Consider the following 17,881-nt stretch of genomic DNA (forward strand, 5'->3'; position numbering starts at 1 on the left):
AGAAAAGAGAGAATAACCAAATAGATGCAATAAAAAATGATAAAGGGGATATCACCACAGATGCCACAGAAATTCAAACCATCATCAGAGATTATTACAAACAACTCTATGCACATAAATTAGAAAACCTGGAAGAAATGGATAAATTCCTGGACATTAGCCTCCTCCCATGCCTAAACCAGGAAGAAGTCGAAACCCTGAATAGACCAATAACAAGGTCTGAAGTCGAGGCAGCAATTAAGAGCCTACCACCCAAAAAAAGCCCAGGCCCAGATGGTTTCACAGCCGAATTCTACCAGACATACAAAGAGGAACTGGTACCATTCCTACTGAAACTATTCCAAATAATCCAAAAAGAGGGAATCCTTCCCAAATCATTTTATGAGACCAACATCATCCTAATACCAAAACCCAGCAGAGACTCAACAAGAAAAGAAAACTACAGGCCAATATCCATGATGAACATAGATGCAAAAATCTTCAATAAAATACTGGCAAGCCAATTACAACAGCACATCAAAAAGCTTATCCACCATGATCAAGTAGGATTCATCCCGGGGATGCAAGGCTGGTTCAATATACGCAAGCCTATAAATGTAATTCACCACATAAACAGAACCAAAAACAAAAACCACATGATTATCTCAATTGATGCAGAGAAGGCCTTCGACAAAATTCAACAGCCCTTTATGCTAAAAACTCTCAATAAACTAGGTATTGACGGGACGTATCTCAAAATAATAAAAGCTATTTATGACAAACCGACAGCCAATATCATACTGAATGGGCAAAAACTGGAAGCATTCCCTTTGAAATCTGGCACTGGACAAGGATGCCCTCTCTCACCACTCCTATTCAATATAGTACTGGAAGTTCTAGCCAGAGCAATCAGGCAAGAAAAAGAAATAAAGGGTATTCAATTAGGAAAGGAGGAAGTCAAATTGTCTCTATTTGCAGACGACATGATTGTATATCTAGAAGACCCTATCACCTCAGCCCAAAATCTCCTGAAACTGATAAGCAACTTCAGCAAAGTCTCAGGATACAAAATCAATGTGCAAAAATCACAAGCATTCCTATACACCAATAACAGACTTAAAGAGAGCCAAATCAAGAACGAACTGCCATTCACAATTGCTACAAAGAGAATAAAATATCTAGGAATACAACTAACAAGGAACGTAAAGGACCTCTTCAAGGAGAACTACAAATCACTGCTCAACGAAATAAGAGAGGACACAAACAGATGGAGAAACATTCCATGTTCATGGTTAGGAAGAATTAATATCGTGAAAATGGCCATACTGCCCAAAGTAATTTACAGATTCAATGCTATCCCCATCAAGCTACCAATGACCTTCCTCACAGAACTGGAAAAAACCACCTTAAACTTCATATGGAACCAAAAGAGAGCCCGCATAGCCAAGTCGATTCTAAGCAAAAAGAACAAAGCGGGAGGCATCACGCTACCGGACATCAAACTCTACTATAAGGCTACAGTAATCAAAACAGCATGGTACTGGTACCAAAACAGACATATAGACCAATGGAACAGAACAGAGGTGTCGGAGGCGATACAACATATCTACAACCACCTGATCTTTGACAAACCTGAAAAAAACAAGCAATGGGGAAAGGATTCCCTGTTCAATAAGTGGTGTTGGGAAAACTGGCTAGCCATATGCAGAAAGCAGAAACTCGACCCCTTCCTGACACCTTACACTAAAATTGACTCCAGATGGATTAAAGACTTAAACATAAGATGTAACACCATAAAAACACTAGAAGGAAACCTAGGCAAAACCATTCAGGACATAGGCGTAGGCAAGGACTTTATGACCAAAACACCAAAAGCATTGGCAACAAAAGCCAAAATAGACAAATGGGACCTAATCAAACTCCACGGCAAAAGAAACAGTCAATAGAGTGAATCGGCAACCAACAGAATGGGAAAAAATTTTTGCAGCCTACCCGTCTGACAAAGGGCTGATATCCAGAATTTACAATGAGCTAAAAAAGATTTACAAGAAAAAAACAAACAAGCCCATTCAAAAATGGGTGAAGGATATGAACAGATACTTTACAAAAGAAGACATACATGAGGCCAACAAACATATGAAAAAATGCTCATCATCACTGGTCATTAGAGAAATGCAAATCAAAACTACATTGAGATACCATCTCACGCCAGTTAGAATGGCGATCATTAAAAAATCTGGAGAAAACAGATGCTGGAGAGGATGTGGAGAAATAGGAACACTTTTACACTGTTGGTGGGAGTGTAAATTAGTTCAACCACTGTGGAAAACAGTGTGGCGATTCCTCAAGGACCTAGAAATAGAAATTCCATTTGACCCAGCAATCCCATTACTGGGCATATATCCAAAGGATTATAAATCGTTCTACTATAAGGACACATGCACACGAATGTTCATAGCAGCACAGTTTACAATAGCAAAGACCTGGAACCAACCCAAATGCCCATCGATGATAGACTGGACAGGAAAAATGTGGCACATATACACCATGGAATATTATGCAGCCATTAAAAACGAGGAGTTCACATCCTTCGTAGGGACATGGATGAACCTGGAAAACATCATTCTCAGCAAACTGACACAAGAACACAAAATCAAACACCACATGTTCTCACTCACAGGTGGGTGTTGAACAAGGAGAACACATGGACACAGGGAGGGGAGCACTATACATGGGGGTCTGTTGGGGGGGAGGGGAGGACAGCGGGGGGGTGGGGAGTTGGGGAGGGATAGCATGGGGAGAAATGCCAGATATAGGTGAAGGGGAGGGAGGCAGCAAATCATACTGCCACGTATGCACCTATGCAACAACCTTGCATGTTTTTCACATGTACCCCAAAACCTAAAATGCAATTAAAAAAAAAAAAAAAAGAATGATATAACTCAAACTTACTATGTGAATATGCTCTCAGAAAACTATAAAACTATTTCAAAACAAAAATTACTGAGTAGGCTGGGAATGGTGGCTCATACCTATAATCCCAGCACTTTTTGGGAGGCTGAGGCGGGTGGATCACCTGAGGTCAGGAGTTCAAGACCAGCCCGACCAACGTGGTGAAACCCCGTCTCTACTAAAAATACAAAAATGAGCCAGATGTGGTGCACACCTGTAATCCCAGCTACTTAGGAGGCTGAGGCAGGAAAAATGCTTGAACCTGAGAGGTGGAGGCTGCAGTGAGCCGAGACTGCACCACTGCACTCCAGCCTGGGCAACAAGAGCGAAACTCCATCTCAAAAAAAAAAAATTATGAGTACAATTCTATTTCTAATAATGCTAAAAATACCTAATAATCTAGTTTTCTAATATATTATACTGAACTTCTAAGAGGTAGCTTACATAGAGAGATAATCGTTTACCCTCTGTATTAAATGCATATGGTATTAATATACTATTTTATTTTTATCCAAGACTTAAATAAATATTTACATGTAGAAGAGTGTCCAACATATTGCAACAAGACATATTACATCAAACTACTTAACTAACCCAGGAGAGGAGGAAAACAATGTACTCATATCGCTAATGTATATAGTAGTTAAAAATAATTACCTCATGAAAACTATAATTCAGAAGATATTTGAATATGAAATAAGCTTCAAACAGATACCTTTTGTTTGCATCACATAAAATCAGTTTGGGGTTTAGTCTCCATGAGAATAAATTTATATATATATATGTATTTTTTTGCCTAATAATGCATAAATTTTTATTTTAATCATATATTTATTAGTCAGACTAAAGGATGCTAAAATGGTTATGGGTTCCTCTATGTGTGTTGGGGCAAGGGGTAATGTTTAAAAAAAAAAAGGAGTACTCAGCTTTTAGAGATACATACTGAAGTATTTATGGATAAAATAAAATAACTTGTCACTGACTTACACATACATTTAAACTTATTCCACTCTCTATCATATGTGTCTGAAAATTGCTAATAATAAAAAGTTTGGCCAGGTGCGGTGGCTCATGCCTATAATCCCAGCACTGTGGGATGCCAAGGTGTGCAGATCACTTGAGGTCAGGAGTTCAAGACCAGCCTGGCTCACATAGTGAAACCCCGTCTCTACTAAAAATAAGAATATTAGCCGGGTGTGGTGACCCACACCTGTAATCCCAGCTACTGAGGTACAAGAAGCTGAGGCAAAAGAATTGCTTGAACCCAGGAGGCAGAAGTTGCAATGAGTCAGGATCGTGCCACTGTACTCCAGCCTGGGCAACAGAGCAAGATTCTGTCACAAAAAAAGTTTTAGGCTGGGCACGGTGGCTCATGCCTGTAATCCCAGGACTTTGGGAGGCTGAGGAGGGCAGACCACAAGGTCAGGAATTCAAGACCAGTCTGGCCAACATGATGAAACCCTGTCTCTTCTAAAAATACAAAAATTAGCCAGACATGGTGGCACATGCCTGTAGTCCCAGCTACTCAGGAGGCTGAGGCTGAAGGATCACTTGAGTCCAGGAGGCCAAGGCTGCAGTGAGCCATGATTGTGCCACTACACTGGATAAAGCAAGACCCTGTCTCAAAAAAATTAAAAAAAGAAAAATAATAAAGAAAATTATAGGAAAACAAAGAGAAAGTATGTAAGTATAGCCCCTCAGTTTGAAAACATTCATTGGATTTATTCTAATAGCCCACAAAATTTCCGAGAAAGAAATCTTCATTCATATAAGAAAATCTTTTCCACTTTCATTAAAAGCAAAATCTTAGAGAACTACATTTGGCAGAGTCAAGAAACTAACTAGGGATTATGACCTACAGTGAAGAATATTGGGATGACTTAATAAATTTTTAAAGTATCAGTGTAGTTTTTAATCTTTCAATGTCTAAATCTCATTGCAAATAAAATGCCTAGTCTTCTAACATTCCCATATTTTGCCCTGTAAAAATATCTGACTCACCTGTGTTTTTTCCCATTGCCCTGCCCAGTTCCTCAACAGTCATTCTAAGCCATACTTCTACCTCCTTTTTAGACTTTGTTGAAGATAACTGAGATTTTCGTGGTCTTTCTTCCTATTTAAAAAAAAAAAATCAGAACATAAAATCAAAAAGGAAGAAAAAACTTAAGTGACAACTTAGATTTATTCTGGAATGTCTACCCCAATCATAGCCACTATTTCTTTCTTTCTTTCTTTTTTTTTTTAAACAGAGTCTTGCTCTGTCACCCAGGTTGGAGTGCAGTGGCACAATCTCAGCTCACTGCAACCTCTACCTCCTGGGTTCAAGCCGTTCTCCTGCCTCAGCCTCCCCAGTATCTGGGATTACAAGCACGTACCACCACATTCAGCTAATTTTTGTATTTTTAGTAGATACAGCGTTTCACCATATTGGCCAGGTCTCCAGCTCCTGGCCTCCAGTGATCCACCTGCCTTGGCCTCCCAAAGTGCTGGGATAATAGGCATGAGCCACTGCACCTGGTCATAGCTACTATTTCTAACAACAAACACTCCCATAAGTTAAACCTTAGACTGAAATTAAAATCCTGCATCCTTAATTCACTGTTATACACTGAATTTCCAAGGAACCAAATTTATCAGCACCACACAATTAACCAGAATTTTCCTTTCTCGCAAAGCTCTATTGCTTGGAGTACAGCATTAAGTAATAAACATTCTGTAAATGATAAAATACTCGAAATGGATTTTTACTCATGGTTCTAGGCACTTTCATCTCAGACCAAATAATAAAATAACTTACAGAAATTTGTAACTACCTTTTTTGTTACTAGAAGCCTATGCTGAGATAAAGCAGCCCCAATGAGCACATCTGTTGGCCAGGGCCAGGGATACAGCTGAGCTGTCCACACAGGGTACGGAGATGAAAACCCATGCCTCCACTGTCTTAATACTCTTCTTTGACACAGACTATGCAGTTGCCTATAAATAGTGTGAAATCGTAGCAAGTTCTCCAACTTCAGTAGCTTCTGGTTCATGTTTCTCCTATTAAAAAAAAAGGTTTTAAAATAATATTCACATCAAGTTAGCAAATATTAATTGGATATTTACTACATGCATAGCACTGGGCTACACCTAGCTCACTAGACTTACCACAGTGAGTAAAACTGGGTTTCTGCCCTGAAAAAACTCAGAGTCTTGTCAAAAGATGGGATTCCATACCAAGTACTCTCTAGATACTAGCTATTATCATTACCGCTAATGTTACCACTATGACAGAATTGAAATACAGTAACAACCTATAAAAGGTTCTTTTTTCACTCCTGAAATATCAACAAATCAAATCACAACTACAGTAATTTTTCTTTTTCTTTTTTGGAGACAGAGTTTCACTCTTGCTGCCCAGGCTAGAGTGCGACAGCACAATCTCGGCTCACCGCAACCTCTGCCTCCTAGGTTTAAGTGATTCTTCTGCCTCAGCCCCCTGGAGTAGCTGGGATTACAGACATACACCACCACATCTGGCTAATTTTGTATTTTTTAGTGGAGACAGGGTTTCTACACGTTGGTCAGGCTGGTCTTGAACTCCTGACCTCAGGTCAACCACCTGCTCGGCCTCCCAAAGTGCTGGGATTACAGGCGTGAGCCACTGCGCCTGGCAACTAGAGTAACTTTTCTAAAGTGCAAATTCGAACTGATCACCTCTCTGTTAAACACCCTGCAACTTCCTTTTTGAAACAGGGTCTCACTCTATTGTCCAGGCTGGAGGCTGGAGTGCAGTGGTGCAGTCACAGCTCATTGCACCTCGACCTCTTGGGCTAAGGTGATCCTCTCGCCTCAGCCTCCCAAATAGCTGGGACTAGAGGGTGTGCATCACCATGTCCAGATAATTTTTTGTTTGTTTTTTTGGTAGAGACGGTGTTTCACCATGTTGCCTAGGCTGGTCTCAAACTCCTGGGATCCAGTAATTCACCTCGGCCTCCCAAAGTGCTGAGATTATAGGCAAGAGCCACCACGCCCAGCCTCACTTTATTTCTTACACTCTTAGAGTCTCTCCACTCCTACCTCTCAAGCTTTGGTTATTGCAGTCCACCTGGAATCTCTGATGGTTTGTCATCTCATCTCTGAACTTTTGCACACACTTCCTCTAGTTGTAATTGTCTTTCAACTCTTAACACTTTTCCATCTTCCCATTTTACCCCCAGAAAAAGATGCTTTATAGTACAAAGAAGACACCCAATATTTATTTAATGCCTTTTGAATATTATTCTTGAAATGAAAGAAGAGTTTTTTGAGAGAAAACTGTAAGAGACCTCATTAGTAATATAGTTCTTTTCCTCCCAGTGGCCTCTATTGCCTCTGCTCTCAAGACTGCATTTCTATACCTTTGCTTTTCAGTTTTTAAGGGCAGGAACAATAAAAACAATGTAAGAACATGTTTTCCAGCCAGGTGTGGCAGCTCATGCCTGTAATCCCAGCAATTTGGGAGGCTGAGGTGGACGGATCACCTGAGGTCAGGAGTTTGAGACTAGCCTGGCCAACATGGTGAAACCCTGTATCTACTAAAAATACAAAAATTAGCTTGGTGTGGTGGTGGGTGCCTGTAATCCCAGCTACTCTGAAGGCTGAGGCAGGAGAAAGCTTGAACCTGGGAGGTGGAGGCTGCAGTGAACCAAGATCATGCCTTTGCACTCCAGCCTGGGTGACAAGAGCAAAACTCTGTCTCAAGGAAAAAAAAAAAGAGAAGAATAAGTTTTCTTCTTAGGAAACATTTCCTAAGTACCATATGCCAGGCTTTGTGTTTGATATTGTTGATTCAAAGTTTAATAAGCCAGGGTCCATTGCACAAACAGTTCATTGTTGTTAAAGCAAGCTTGCCAATACAATGAATCTTAGGCACACTAGATGCTAGATACAGTGACTGATTATAACCTAGGGTCGCATTTTCATTGCAATAATATGCAAAATTATTTCTATAAATTGTAAAGTCATTTTAAGGCTTTTTGTTTATTTTTCAATGGAGAATACATTTTCAAGTAGTGGGCAGAGCCTTTTAGACTTCAGATTTTCTTTTACTCACTACTCAGAAATAACTTTAACATTTTTATATCTTTTCAACTCTTTTATTTGTATTTATATCTATTTTACTTACAAAAATAAATATTAATTTTGTTTTACAACTATTTACACTAAAGAATATATTGTGAATATTATTTTATATCATTAAAGATTACAATCAGCCCTCTGTATCCATGGGTTCTACACTTGTGGATCCAAACAACTGTGGATCAAAAATTTTTTAATTTTTTAAAAGGATGGTTCTGTCTATATTGCATATGTAGACTTTTTTCCTCGTCATTATAACCTAAACAATACAGTATACTGTTTATATAGCATTTACTTTGTATTAGGTATTATAAGTAATCTAGAGATGATATAAGGTATACAAGAGGACATGCTTAGGTCACATGCAAATACACCATTTTATACAAGGGACTTGAACATCTGTAGAGTTTAGTATATGGGGTGCAGATCCTGGAACCAATGACCCATAGATACTGAGGGACACATATATTCTTCAGCATCACACACAAAAAAAATCAAAATTATGAACTATTTCAATGTGTTTACCCTTAACCATATAAAGCTATCTTGAACAAAAGTCTAAACTTTTACAAAGTCTTAAAACTTTTGGTTGGGCACGGTGGTTCACACCTGAAATCCCAGCACTCTGGGAGGCCGAGGCAGGCGGATCATTTGAGGTAAGGAGTTTGAGACCAGCCTGACCAACATACTGAAACCCTGTTTCTACTAAAAATACAAAAAAATTAGCTGGGCGTGATGGCACACGCCTGTAGTCCCAGCTACTCAGGAGGCTGAGGCAGAATGGCTTGAATCTGGGAGGCAGAGGTTGCAGTGAGCCAAGATTGTGCCACTGCACTCCAGCCTGGGCAATAGAGCAAGACTCCATCTCAAAAAAAAAAAAAAATTGTAAATGATTTCTCCCATAATATGGTATTTCTACAATATGCTTATGTTTTATATTTATATATATGGCATACATTATACAAATATATTTATATTTTCTACTATTCTTTAAAATAGTTCACAAATGACAATATTGGATGTGACCAAAGAAACTGAGGCTCTGGATAGGTGATCTTTGCTAGCTAACTAGACATTAAATGTTACTTTTTTTTTTTTTTTTTTTGAGACAGAGTCTTGCTCTGTTGCCAGGCAGTGGCACGATCTTGGCTCACTCCAACCTCTGCTTCCGGGTGGCACTGGGATTAGTGCCACCGCACCCAGCTAATTTTTGTAGTTTTAGTAGAGATGGCAGTTTCACCATATTGGCCAGGATGGTCTCGATCTTTTGACCTTGTGATCTGCCCATCTTGGCCTCCCAAAGTGCTGGGATTATAGGCGTGAGCCACAACGCCTGGCCTCTTTTTTTTTTTTTCTTTTTTTTGGGATGGGGTCTCACTGTCACCCAGGTTAGAGTGCAGTGGTGCATATCAGCTCACTGCAACCCTGCCTCCCAGGTTTTTTGTTGTTGTTGAGATGGAGTTTTGCTCTTGTCACCCAGGCTGAAGTACAGTGGCATGATCTCGGCTCACTGCAACCTCCACCTCCTGGGTTCAAGCAATTCTCCTGCCTCAGCCTCCCGAATAGCTGGAATTACAGGTGCCTGCCATCACGCCCAGCTACTTTTTGTATTTTTAGTAGAGATGGGGTTTCATCATGTTGGCCAGGCTGGTCTTGAACTCCAGCCTCAGGTGATCCACCTGCCTTGGCCTCCCAAAGTGCTAGGATTACATGCATGAGGCACTGCACCCAGCCTATATTGAATATTTTTAAAAAGAAAGAAATGATAACTGAAACAGGTACAGTACAGTGAAGAAATCTTACTAGGCAACAAAAGAAACTTAGATGGACACTCACTCTGATAGTAAGTGTTATCTGGACTGGGCAAGTCACTTGTTTCCTGTGGGCCTCATTTTCCTGATCTCTGTTAAAAAATAAATAAGTCTTTGAACATCTGTCCTTCCTATTACAAGACTATGAGGAGAAAATGGGATGATACATATACTTTATCATCAGCTATTTTAAAACCATATTACATGTTATAGTACTGGCTTATATGCTTTGAGGATTCATTGCTTATAAGTTAAAAATATTCACAAGTCATTAACTTGTTTACCTTCAGACAATTATGAGTTGTGCATGTGTGTGTAATCGAGCAAGCATTTTACCTTAAAAAATTGATTCAAGTAAAGGTCAACAAAAAATCTGACTTAATGCCAATGAAATAAACACATTAAGATTTAGAAATTCAGGCCGGGCGTGGTGGCTCATGCTTGTAATCCTAGCACTTTGGGAGGCTGAGGTGGGCAGATCACCTGAGGTCAGGAGTTCCAGACCAGCCTGGCAACATGATTTAATCCTGTCTCTACTAAAAATATAAACATTAGCCAGGTGGAGTGGCGCATGCCTGTAATCCCAGCTACTCAGGGGGCTGAGGCAGGAGAACCGCTTGAACCCAGGAGGCAGAGACCACAGCGAGCCGAGATCACGCCACCGCACTCCAGCCTGGGCGAAAGAGTGAGACTCTGTCTAAAAAAAAAAAATTTTGAAAATTCATTCAATAGTAACCATTTACACACACTAAATACTTTAAAGAATTGCACATGGAAAAAATCTTACTTAGGTTTGTGCCCTTGGACCAAGAAGTAGAGTGCTCGGGAAACACAGGGTAACTTGAGGAAATAATTTTTAAATGAGTATGAAACCAGATTTGAGAAGAGCACAGATTAATGGAATGGCAAGAAGGACCCTATAGGATACTAACCAAAGCACAGATACGTAATTGAGGCAGGAACTGGCAAGACACATTGGAGGCAATAACCCAAATGTCAAAACTAGAAGGAAACTTAGTTATCACTTATTCCAAGCTCCTCATTCTACAGATAAGGAAACGGAAATCCAGAGGGGTCAAAAAGACTTCTCCAATGTCATACCGCTAGTTAATGGCAGTCGAGACTAGAACCCAGACGTTCTGACCCCCAGTAAGGTGGTGTTTCGCCGCTAGGATATTCTTGGCAAGGAATCTGAAAAAAAAGTATGTTGCAAATACGTAGTTGCGTTAGTGGAAATGTCTGAATGTGAGTTGGAAGCTTTGGAACTTACCTGAAAGGTAAAAATAAATCACTGCAGAAAAATTACGGTTCTGGGGTGGCTTCGCCTCAAATCGGAGCCCAGAAGCCCTTGGGTCCAGGGTAGACTGGGACGTGAGGAATTATACCGGCAGCGGCGCGCGAGGAGGGAAAGCCAGTCGGCGGCTTCCTGAGAGAACAGCGCACATGCGTTCGTGAATGCCTAACGTGGGCTCACGCGGGGATTAAATGCATCTTAGAAAGGCTTCCGAACGGGTAATATGAATTCGCGTGATTTGTGCTACTGACACGTTAGGTCAAACAACACACGCCACCTGGACTGGATGGCCTTGTTTAAGGGACGCCACCCATTTTACTCCTACCTACGGCCCCGGGCCCCTGGATTCTGAGCATGGGCGGAGATCATCTTCCGGACCCGGAAGAACAGTTCGTAGGGCAGTCCGTTCCCGCCACGGTCCCCACCGGGCTTCCGGTCCCTCTAGAAAAGGTTCTTTCCGGAATTCAGAAGAGTCGCTGTCGCCCCTCGGGGTGGGACTGTCTGCAGTGTCCCCGGCGGGCGTCCAGCCTGGGAGGCGCTGGTTCATCCTGTGGCTCCCTCCTCCCAGGGTCAGCTGCGCGTGGTGAATCGTTTCTGCAGGTCCCTTCTATTTCTTATTTTCCTTTCCTTCCTCTCTCTTTCCTTCTCGTTCTTTCCTCTTCCTTTCCGTCTCTCTCTCTCTCTTTTTTTTTTTTTTTTTTAAAGAAAACTGGCCTTATTCAATTAGAAGCTGGAAAAATTAACTGGTACAGATAAAAAGTGTAATCAGCTGGAGAAGAGAGTGCCACCCGTGAGAACTGATGACTCCTCTGGGAGGGAATCTGGGTACAGTGAAGATTTCTGGGAGGCAGATTACTTCTGTTCTGGGGCTGTGAGTGGCCTCGGTGGTGCTTACACTAGAGGAAACGTCAAATGAATTGTGGGAGAAATGATACCTCCTTCAAAGATAAGTGTTCCTAACAAGAAGGAAAAGAAAATGCAAGAGAACAGTGGCCGTAGAACCAGTTAGTATTGTACGACCAGTACTTTCTCTTTTTTCCGAAGTCAGCTCCTGCGTGTGGCATTTAGAGTAATAGAGCCAGAGTGTTTGGGTTCCTGTACCAACTCATTCCTAGTGTGTGGTAGGGGATATTTTGTCAACTCTCCGTGTTCCATTTTCTTCATCTACATTATAGTAATGACAGTAGTTAGTTCATAGGATTGTAATAATTTTTTTTTGAGACAGAGTCTCTGTTGCCCAAGCTGGAGCACAATGGCGTGGTCTCGGCTCACTGCAACCAACTTCCGCCTCCTGGGTTCAAGAGATTCTCCTGCCTCAGTCTCCCGCGTAGCTGAGATTATAGGCTCATGCCCCCACGCCCGGCTAATTTTGTATTTTTAGTAGAGACAGGCTTCACCATGTTGGCCAGGCTGGTCTCGAACTCCTGACCTCAGGTGATCCACCCACCTTGGCCTCCCAAAGTGATGGGATTATAGGCGTGAGCCACTCTGTAGCTGTAATAAGCTTTTACAGGTTGATAAACTGTTGATAAATAGTGTCTGGTTCATAGTGTTTGCTGTTATGGTTATTACAGTCTGCCCCAGAGCTTTTCCTTACCTTGCTTGGACATTATGTTTTTTAGCTGGTCCTCCTGACCACAACCATCACCACCTCTCAAATATAAGTACTGTTTTATTATCTCTGTCTTTTGGTAAAAGGAATTTGAAAAGAAAACAAAATCAGCCAATCAATCTTTGTCTTTAAGATCTACCACTGCCCTAAGTTAATGGTATGGTATAGAAGTTCATTACTCAAAGGAATACTTGCCTCAAAAGCATACTTGCCATCAACTGACCTCCTAACTCATGCCCCCACCCCAACCCACAACCCTCTTTTTTGTTCCCACCTTCCCAGTACCTACTACAAAGCCGTATGCAATCAGTGTTACTGAATGACTGAATACAAACCCCACTCCAGGAAAAATTTTTTTTTGAGATGGAATCTCGAGGTGTTGCCCAGGCTGGAGTGCAATGGCACCATCTCAGCTCACTGCATCCTCTGCCTCCCAGGTTCAAGCGATTCTCCTGCATCAGCCTCCTGAGTAGCTGGGATTTCAGGCATCCACCACCATGCCCAGCTAATTTTTTTTTTTTTTTGTATTTTTAGTAGAGACGGGGTTTCACCATGTTGGCCTGGCTGGTTTTGAACTCCTGACCTCAAGTGATTCTCCTGCCTCATCCGTCCAAAGTGCTAGGATTCCAGGCATGAACCACCATGCCCAGCCTGGAAATTTTTTTTAACTGAACCTAACATGCACAACACTTGAAAACTATTGAAGTTTATTCCAATTACTATCATTTTACCTACTACTCACAGCTACTGAAGTTTAATTTCTGCGAGAAGTAGTTCTTTGCTCTCTCACTTGCCTTGCAAGGCAGTTGAGAAACAAGCAGAAATTGGTTAGCAGACCATCAGAATAGTTGCCAGATCTTTTTTCTACAATATTAAAGTGAAAATAATCATATATGCATTTATGTTCCTCTAATTTTCTAATCATAAAAGATTTTCTAATCATGCTAATGTAGAAAATTCAAGCAATAGGCCGGGCGCGGTAGTTTACACCTGTAATCCCAGCACTTTTGGAGGCCAAGGTGGCACATCACCTGAGGTCAGGAGTTTGAGACCAGCCTGCCCAACATGGTGAAACCCGGTCTCTACTAAAAATACGAAAAATTAGCCAGGCGTGGTGGCAGGGCGCCTGTAATCCCAGCTACTCGGGAGGCTGAGGCAGAATTGCTTGAACCTCGGAGGCAGAGGTTGCAGCAAGCTGAGTTCGTGCCTTTGCACTCCAGTCTGGGCAACAAGAGCAAAACTCTGTCTAAAAAAAAGACAAAGAAAAAGAAAAGAAAATTCAAGCAATATACCAAAATACAGAAAGAAAGTGACAAAGAGAGAAAGGGGGAATGAAAACAGTTAAAGGAACAGAGAAGCCAACCTGAAAGAGCTCCCAATGGCCAAAATTGGAAATGTTTGAGCAGCAAAGTAACATAGTATTGGCTTATAACCCAGAATATCAACTAAGTTTACATGTGTTCATACTGATATAAATAATAATCAAATAAATAAATAGAGAAGGAAGAAATCTTCCTTACAGAAAAATTCAAAATTACATATATATATATATTCAAAAACATGCTCTTTCTCTGCTTACCCCGGTTGTTGTCTACTATGTGGGTTTTGTTCACATTGCACGAAATCAGTGTTTTCCCAGGCAAGCAAGCAATGTGTTCACCCATTTTATGGTTTTATTTGAAGGATATCATATTCAGTATGACCGGTTAACCGATTATTACCTTTATATGTATATATAAAACCTTAACTAAGAAGTGAAGATTAATTCCTCTCCACCTTAGTGTGGCCTGGACTTACTAACTTACTTCTAGAGAATACAGTATGGAGGCTGAGCGCGGTGGCTCACACCTGTAATCCCGGAACTTTGGGAGGCTGAGGCAGGCGGATCACCAGGTCAGGAGTTCGAGACCAGCCTGACCAACATGGTGAAACCCCATCTTTACTAAACATACAAAAATTAGCCGGGTGTGGTGGTGCTGCGTATAATCCCAGCTACTCAGGAGGCTGAGGCAGGAGAATCGCTTGAACCTGGGAGGCAGAGGTTGCAGTGAGCCAAGATCACACCATTGCACTCCAGCCTGGCAGACAGAGTGAGACTCTGTCTCAAAAAAAAAAAAAAAAAAAAAAAATACAGTATGTAAAGGGGAAAAAAAGTAACTACAGTGGAGAAACCTGGCAGACAACGCATTAACCAAGTGATCAAGGTGAACATCACCTGAATGTCGTGTTAATATCATGGACCCCCCTGAAATGATGTAATGAGGACACTTTACCCCTGTAATATACCTTTCAGAAATCCAGAACCCTACTCTAATCATGGGGAAAACATCAGACAAACCCAAATTAAAGAGCCTTCTACAAAATACCTGACTAGTATTCTTCAAAACTGTCAAGGTTAGGAAAACCAAGAAAGGACTCAGAAACTGTTATAGATCAGAAGAGACTAAGGAGACCTGAAAACTCAGTGCAATATGGTATCCTGGATAGAATCCTGTAACAGAATAGCACATCAGTGGGAAAACTGGTGAAATGTGAATAATGTCTGTAGCTTAGTTACTAGTAATACCCTAATGTTAATTTCTTTATTTTTACAAGTGTATCATGGTTAATGCAAGATATTAACAAAATTGGGTAAAGGGCATTTGGGAACTCTCCAGTATCTTAGCAACTTTTCTGTAATCTAAAATTATTCAAAAATTACAAGGTTGCTTTAAAAAAGAAAGGTCCAGGCATAGTGGCTCATACCTGTAATACCAGCACTTTGGGAGGCTGAGGCCAAAGGATTGCTTCAGGCCAGGAGTTTGAGACCTAGGCAGCATGGCAAGACCCTTCTCTACAAAAAGTAAAAAACTACCTGGGCATGGTGGTGCACAGCTGTAGTTCTACGCTACTCTGGAGGCCAAGGTGGGAGGATCACTTGAACCCAGGAATTCGACCTTAGAGTGAGCTATGATCATACCACTGCACTCCAGCCTGAGTGACAGAGTGAGACCCTGTCTCTAAAAGGAAGGAAGGGAGGGAGGGAGGGAGGGAGGGAGGGAAGGAAAGGAGGAAATCCTAAAACACGCATAAATACACATATACACGCAATGTATATTGGTGGCTCAAGCCTGTAATCTCAGCACTTTGGAAGGCGGAGGCGGGTGGATCACCTGAGGTCAGGAGTTCAAAACCAGCCTGGCCAACATGGTGAAACCCCCTTTCTACAAACATACAAAAATTAGCCAGGCATGTGACAGGTGCCTATAATCCCAGCTACTCTGGAGGTCAAGGCAGGAGAATCACTTGAACCCAGGAGGCAGAGGTTGCAGTGAGCTGAGATTGTGCCACTGCCCTCCAGCCTGGGCAACAAGGCAAGACTCTGTCTCAATAATAATGATAATAAATATACATATGGATACAATTTTATATAAATAGGGTTAATACAATAAATGCTGCCTTTTGCCTTTTCTACAGTATATAATGGAAATTGACCAGGTGCAGTGGCTCATGCCTGTAATCCCAGCACTTTGGGAGGCCAAGACTGAAGGATCAGTTGAGGCCAGGAGTTCAAGGCTAGCCTGGCCAAAATGTCAAAACCGTGTCTCTACTAAAAATACAAAAATTAGCTGGGTGTGGTAGCATGTACCTGTAGTCCCACCTACTTGGGAGGCTGAGGTGAGAGGAATGCCTAGGAGGCTGAGGTTGCAGTGAGCTGAGATTGTGCCACTGCAATACAGCCTGGGTGACAGAGCCAGACCCTGGCGCACAAAACAAAACAAAACAAAAACCAAAAAAAAAAGTGTAAACTGTGTAACTTTGCATATTATTGATATTTATTCTAAGGAAAACATGAAACAATTATGCATATATATATCGAGAGAGAAATACACATATTATCATAGCCTTATTTGTAATTATATGGAAAATTTGGAAATGACTAACATTTAGGTCATTGGACATTGGCTATTTCCAAATTTGGAGTTGGGTACATAAATGAAATACTATACAGCCATTATAAGTAATAAGGTAGCTCTATTGACATAGACTATTAGATGAAAAAAGAAAAGCAGATCATAAAATATCATATTATATAATTCTGTCTTGATCAGAAAAATTAGAAATCAATAGCATTACCAGCCTGAACAACATAGGGAGATCCCCATCTCTACAAAAACTGAAAATATACAAAATTAGCTGAGTGCAGTGGTATGTGCCTGTAGTATACTTGGGAGGCTGAGGTGGGAGAATTGCTTGAGCCCAGGAGATCAAGGCTGCGGTAAGCTGTGATCACAACACTGCACTCCAGCCTGGGCAACACGGAGCAAGACCTTGTCTCAAAACAAACAAAACAATCTTTTAGAAATAAACAGCATTAGAGTATATACATTATGTGTGAAATGAGAATATTTGTATATACCTGTGATTTAAATTTTTATGTCTTCATATATATCTAATTTTTTAACAATATAGATATCATTAACTTGTCTTTATTTTTAAAGTGCAATATTATAACATTTATTTAAAGAAATAATGCATGCAATTTGTTAAAAAAAAAAGACACTTTTTTGTTTGGGAAAAATACTGAATATGAGTTCGTTTTTAATTGAACTCATCCTTTTTGTTCTTATAGCCAACACATTCCAAAATATGTTTATTGACATTTACTCAAATCAGCATTTACCATCATAAATCCAGCCAGCAAGGATAGAGGAATAATATGTGATTTCTGATCTCAACTTAATATTTTTATTAAAATTTATGGCAAATATATTTCACTTGCAAGTTAATTAAGGCATTAAAATCACAGGAAATTTCTCTTGGCCACTAAGACTAGGACAGAAATTTCAAAGTAGTTCCTGTAAACCTAATCCAGTCAAACCAATCACTCTGAAATGCACAACTTACAATGTCCCTAGTCCATACATGCAAAGTAGGAAAAAAATGTTACAGTTCTTTTGTATGGAAGTCAGTTTCCTTAGGTTGCTGTGAGAACCACCTGCAGACCGTGTTATAATATGGTATATATGGCCAGGTGCGGCGGCTCACGCCTGTAATCCCAGCACTTTGGGAGGCCGAGGCGGGTGGATCATCCGAGGTCAGGAGTTCAAAACCAGCCTGGCCAACATGGTGAAACCCCATGTCTACCAAAAG

General features: G+C 40.9%; 1 protein-coding gene across 4 annotated transcripts in view; it reads right to left on the minus strand.

The window, feature by feature from the left end:
• The window catches only part of MTIF2 (mitochondrial translational initiation factor 2), a 36,309-nt gene extending 24,788 nt beyond the window's left edge, over positions 1-11,521 (minus strand). For 2 of the 4 annotated variants that reach the window (XM_012477147.3, XM_012477144.3), the window contains exons 1-3: positions 11,113-11,521; positions 5,745-5,970; positions 4,933-5,044 (exon numbers count right to left, since the gene is read on the minus strand). In XM_012477147.3, the coding sequence (XP_012332570.2) occupies positions 4,933-5,044; positions 5,745-5,963 (331 nt within the window). In that variant the 5' untranslated portion in view covers positions 5,964-5,970; positions 11,113-11,521. Of the gene's footprint in view, positions 1-4,932; positions 5,045-5,744; positions 5,971-9,867; positions 9,935-11,112 lie in introns of those variants that run through there. The other 2 variants (XM_012477146.3, XM_064364116.1) reach the window with 2 other exon arrangements.
• Between the last annotated feature and the right edge of the window lie 6,360 nt (positions 11,522-17,881).

Source organism: Aotus nancymaae, unplaced genomic scaffold (genome assembly GCF_030222135.1).
Source record: "Aotus nancymaae isolate 86718 unplaced genomic scaffold, 86718_ANA_hifiasm-v0.15.2.pri h1tg000057l, whole genome shotgun sequence".
NCBI lineage: Eukaryota > Metazoa > Chordata > Mammalia > Primates > Aotidae > Aotus > Aotus nancymaae.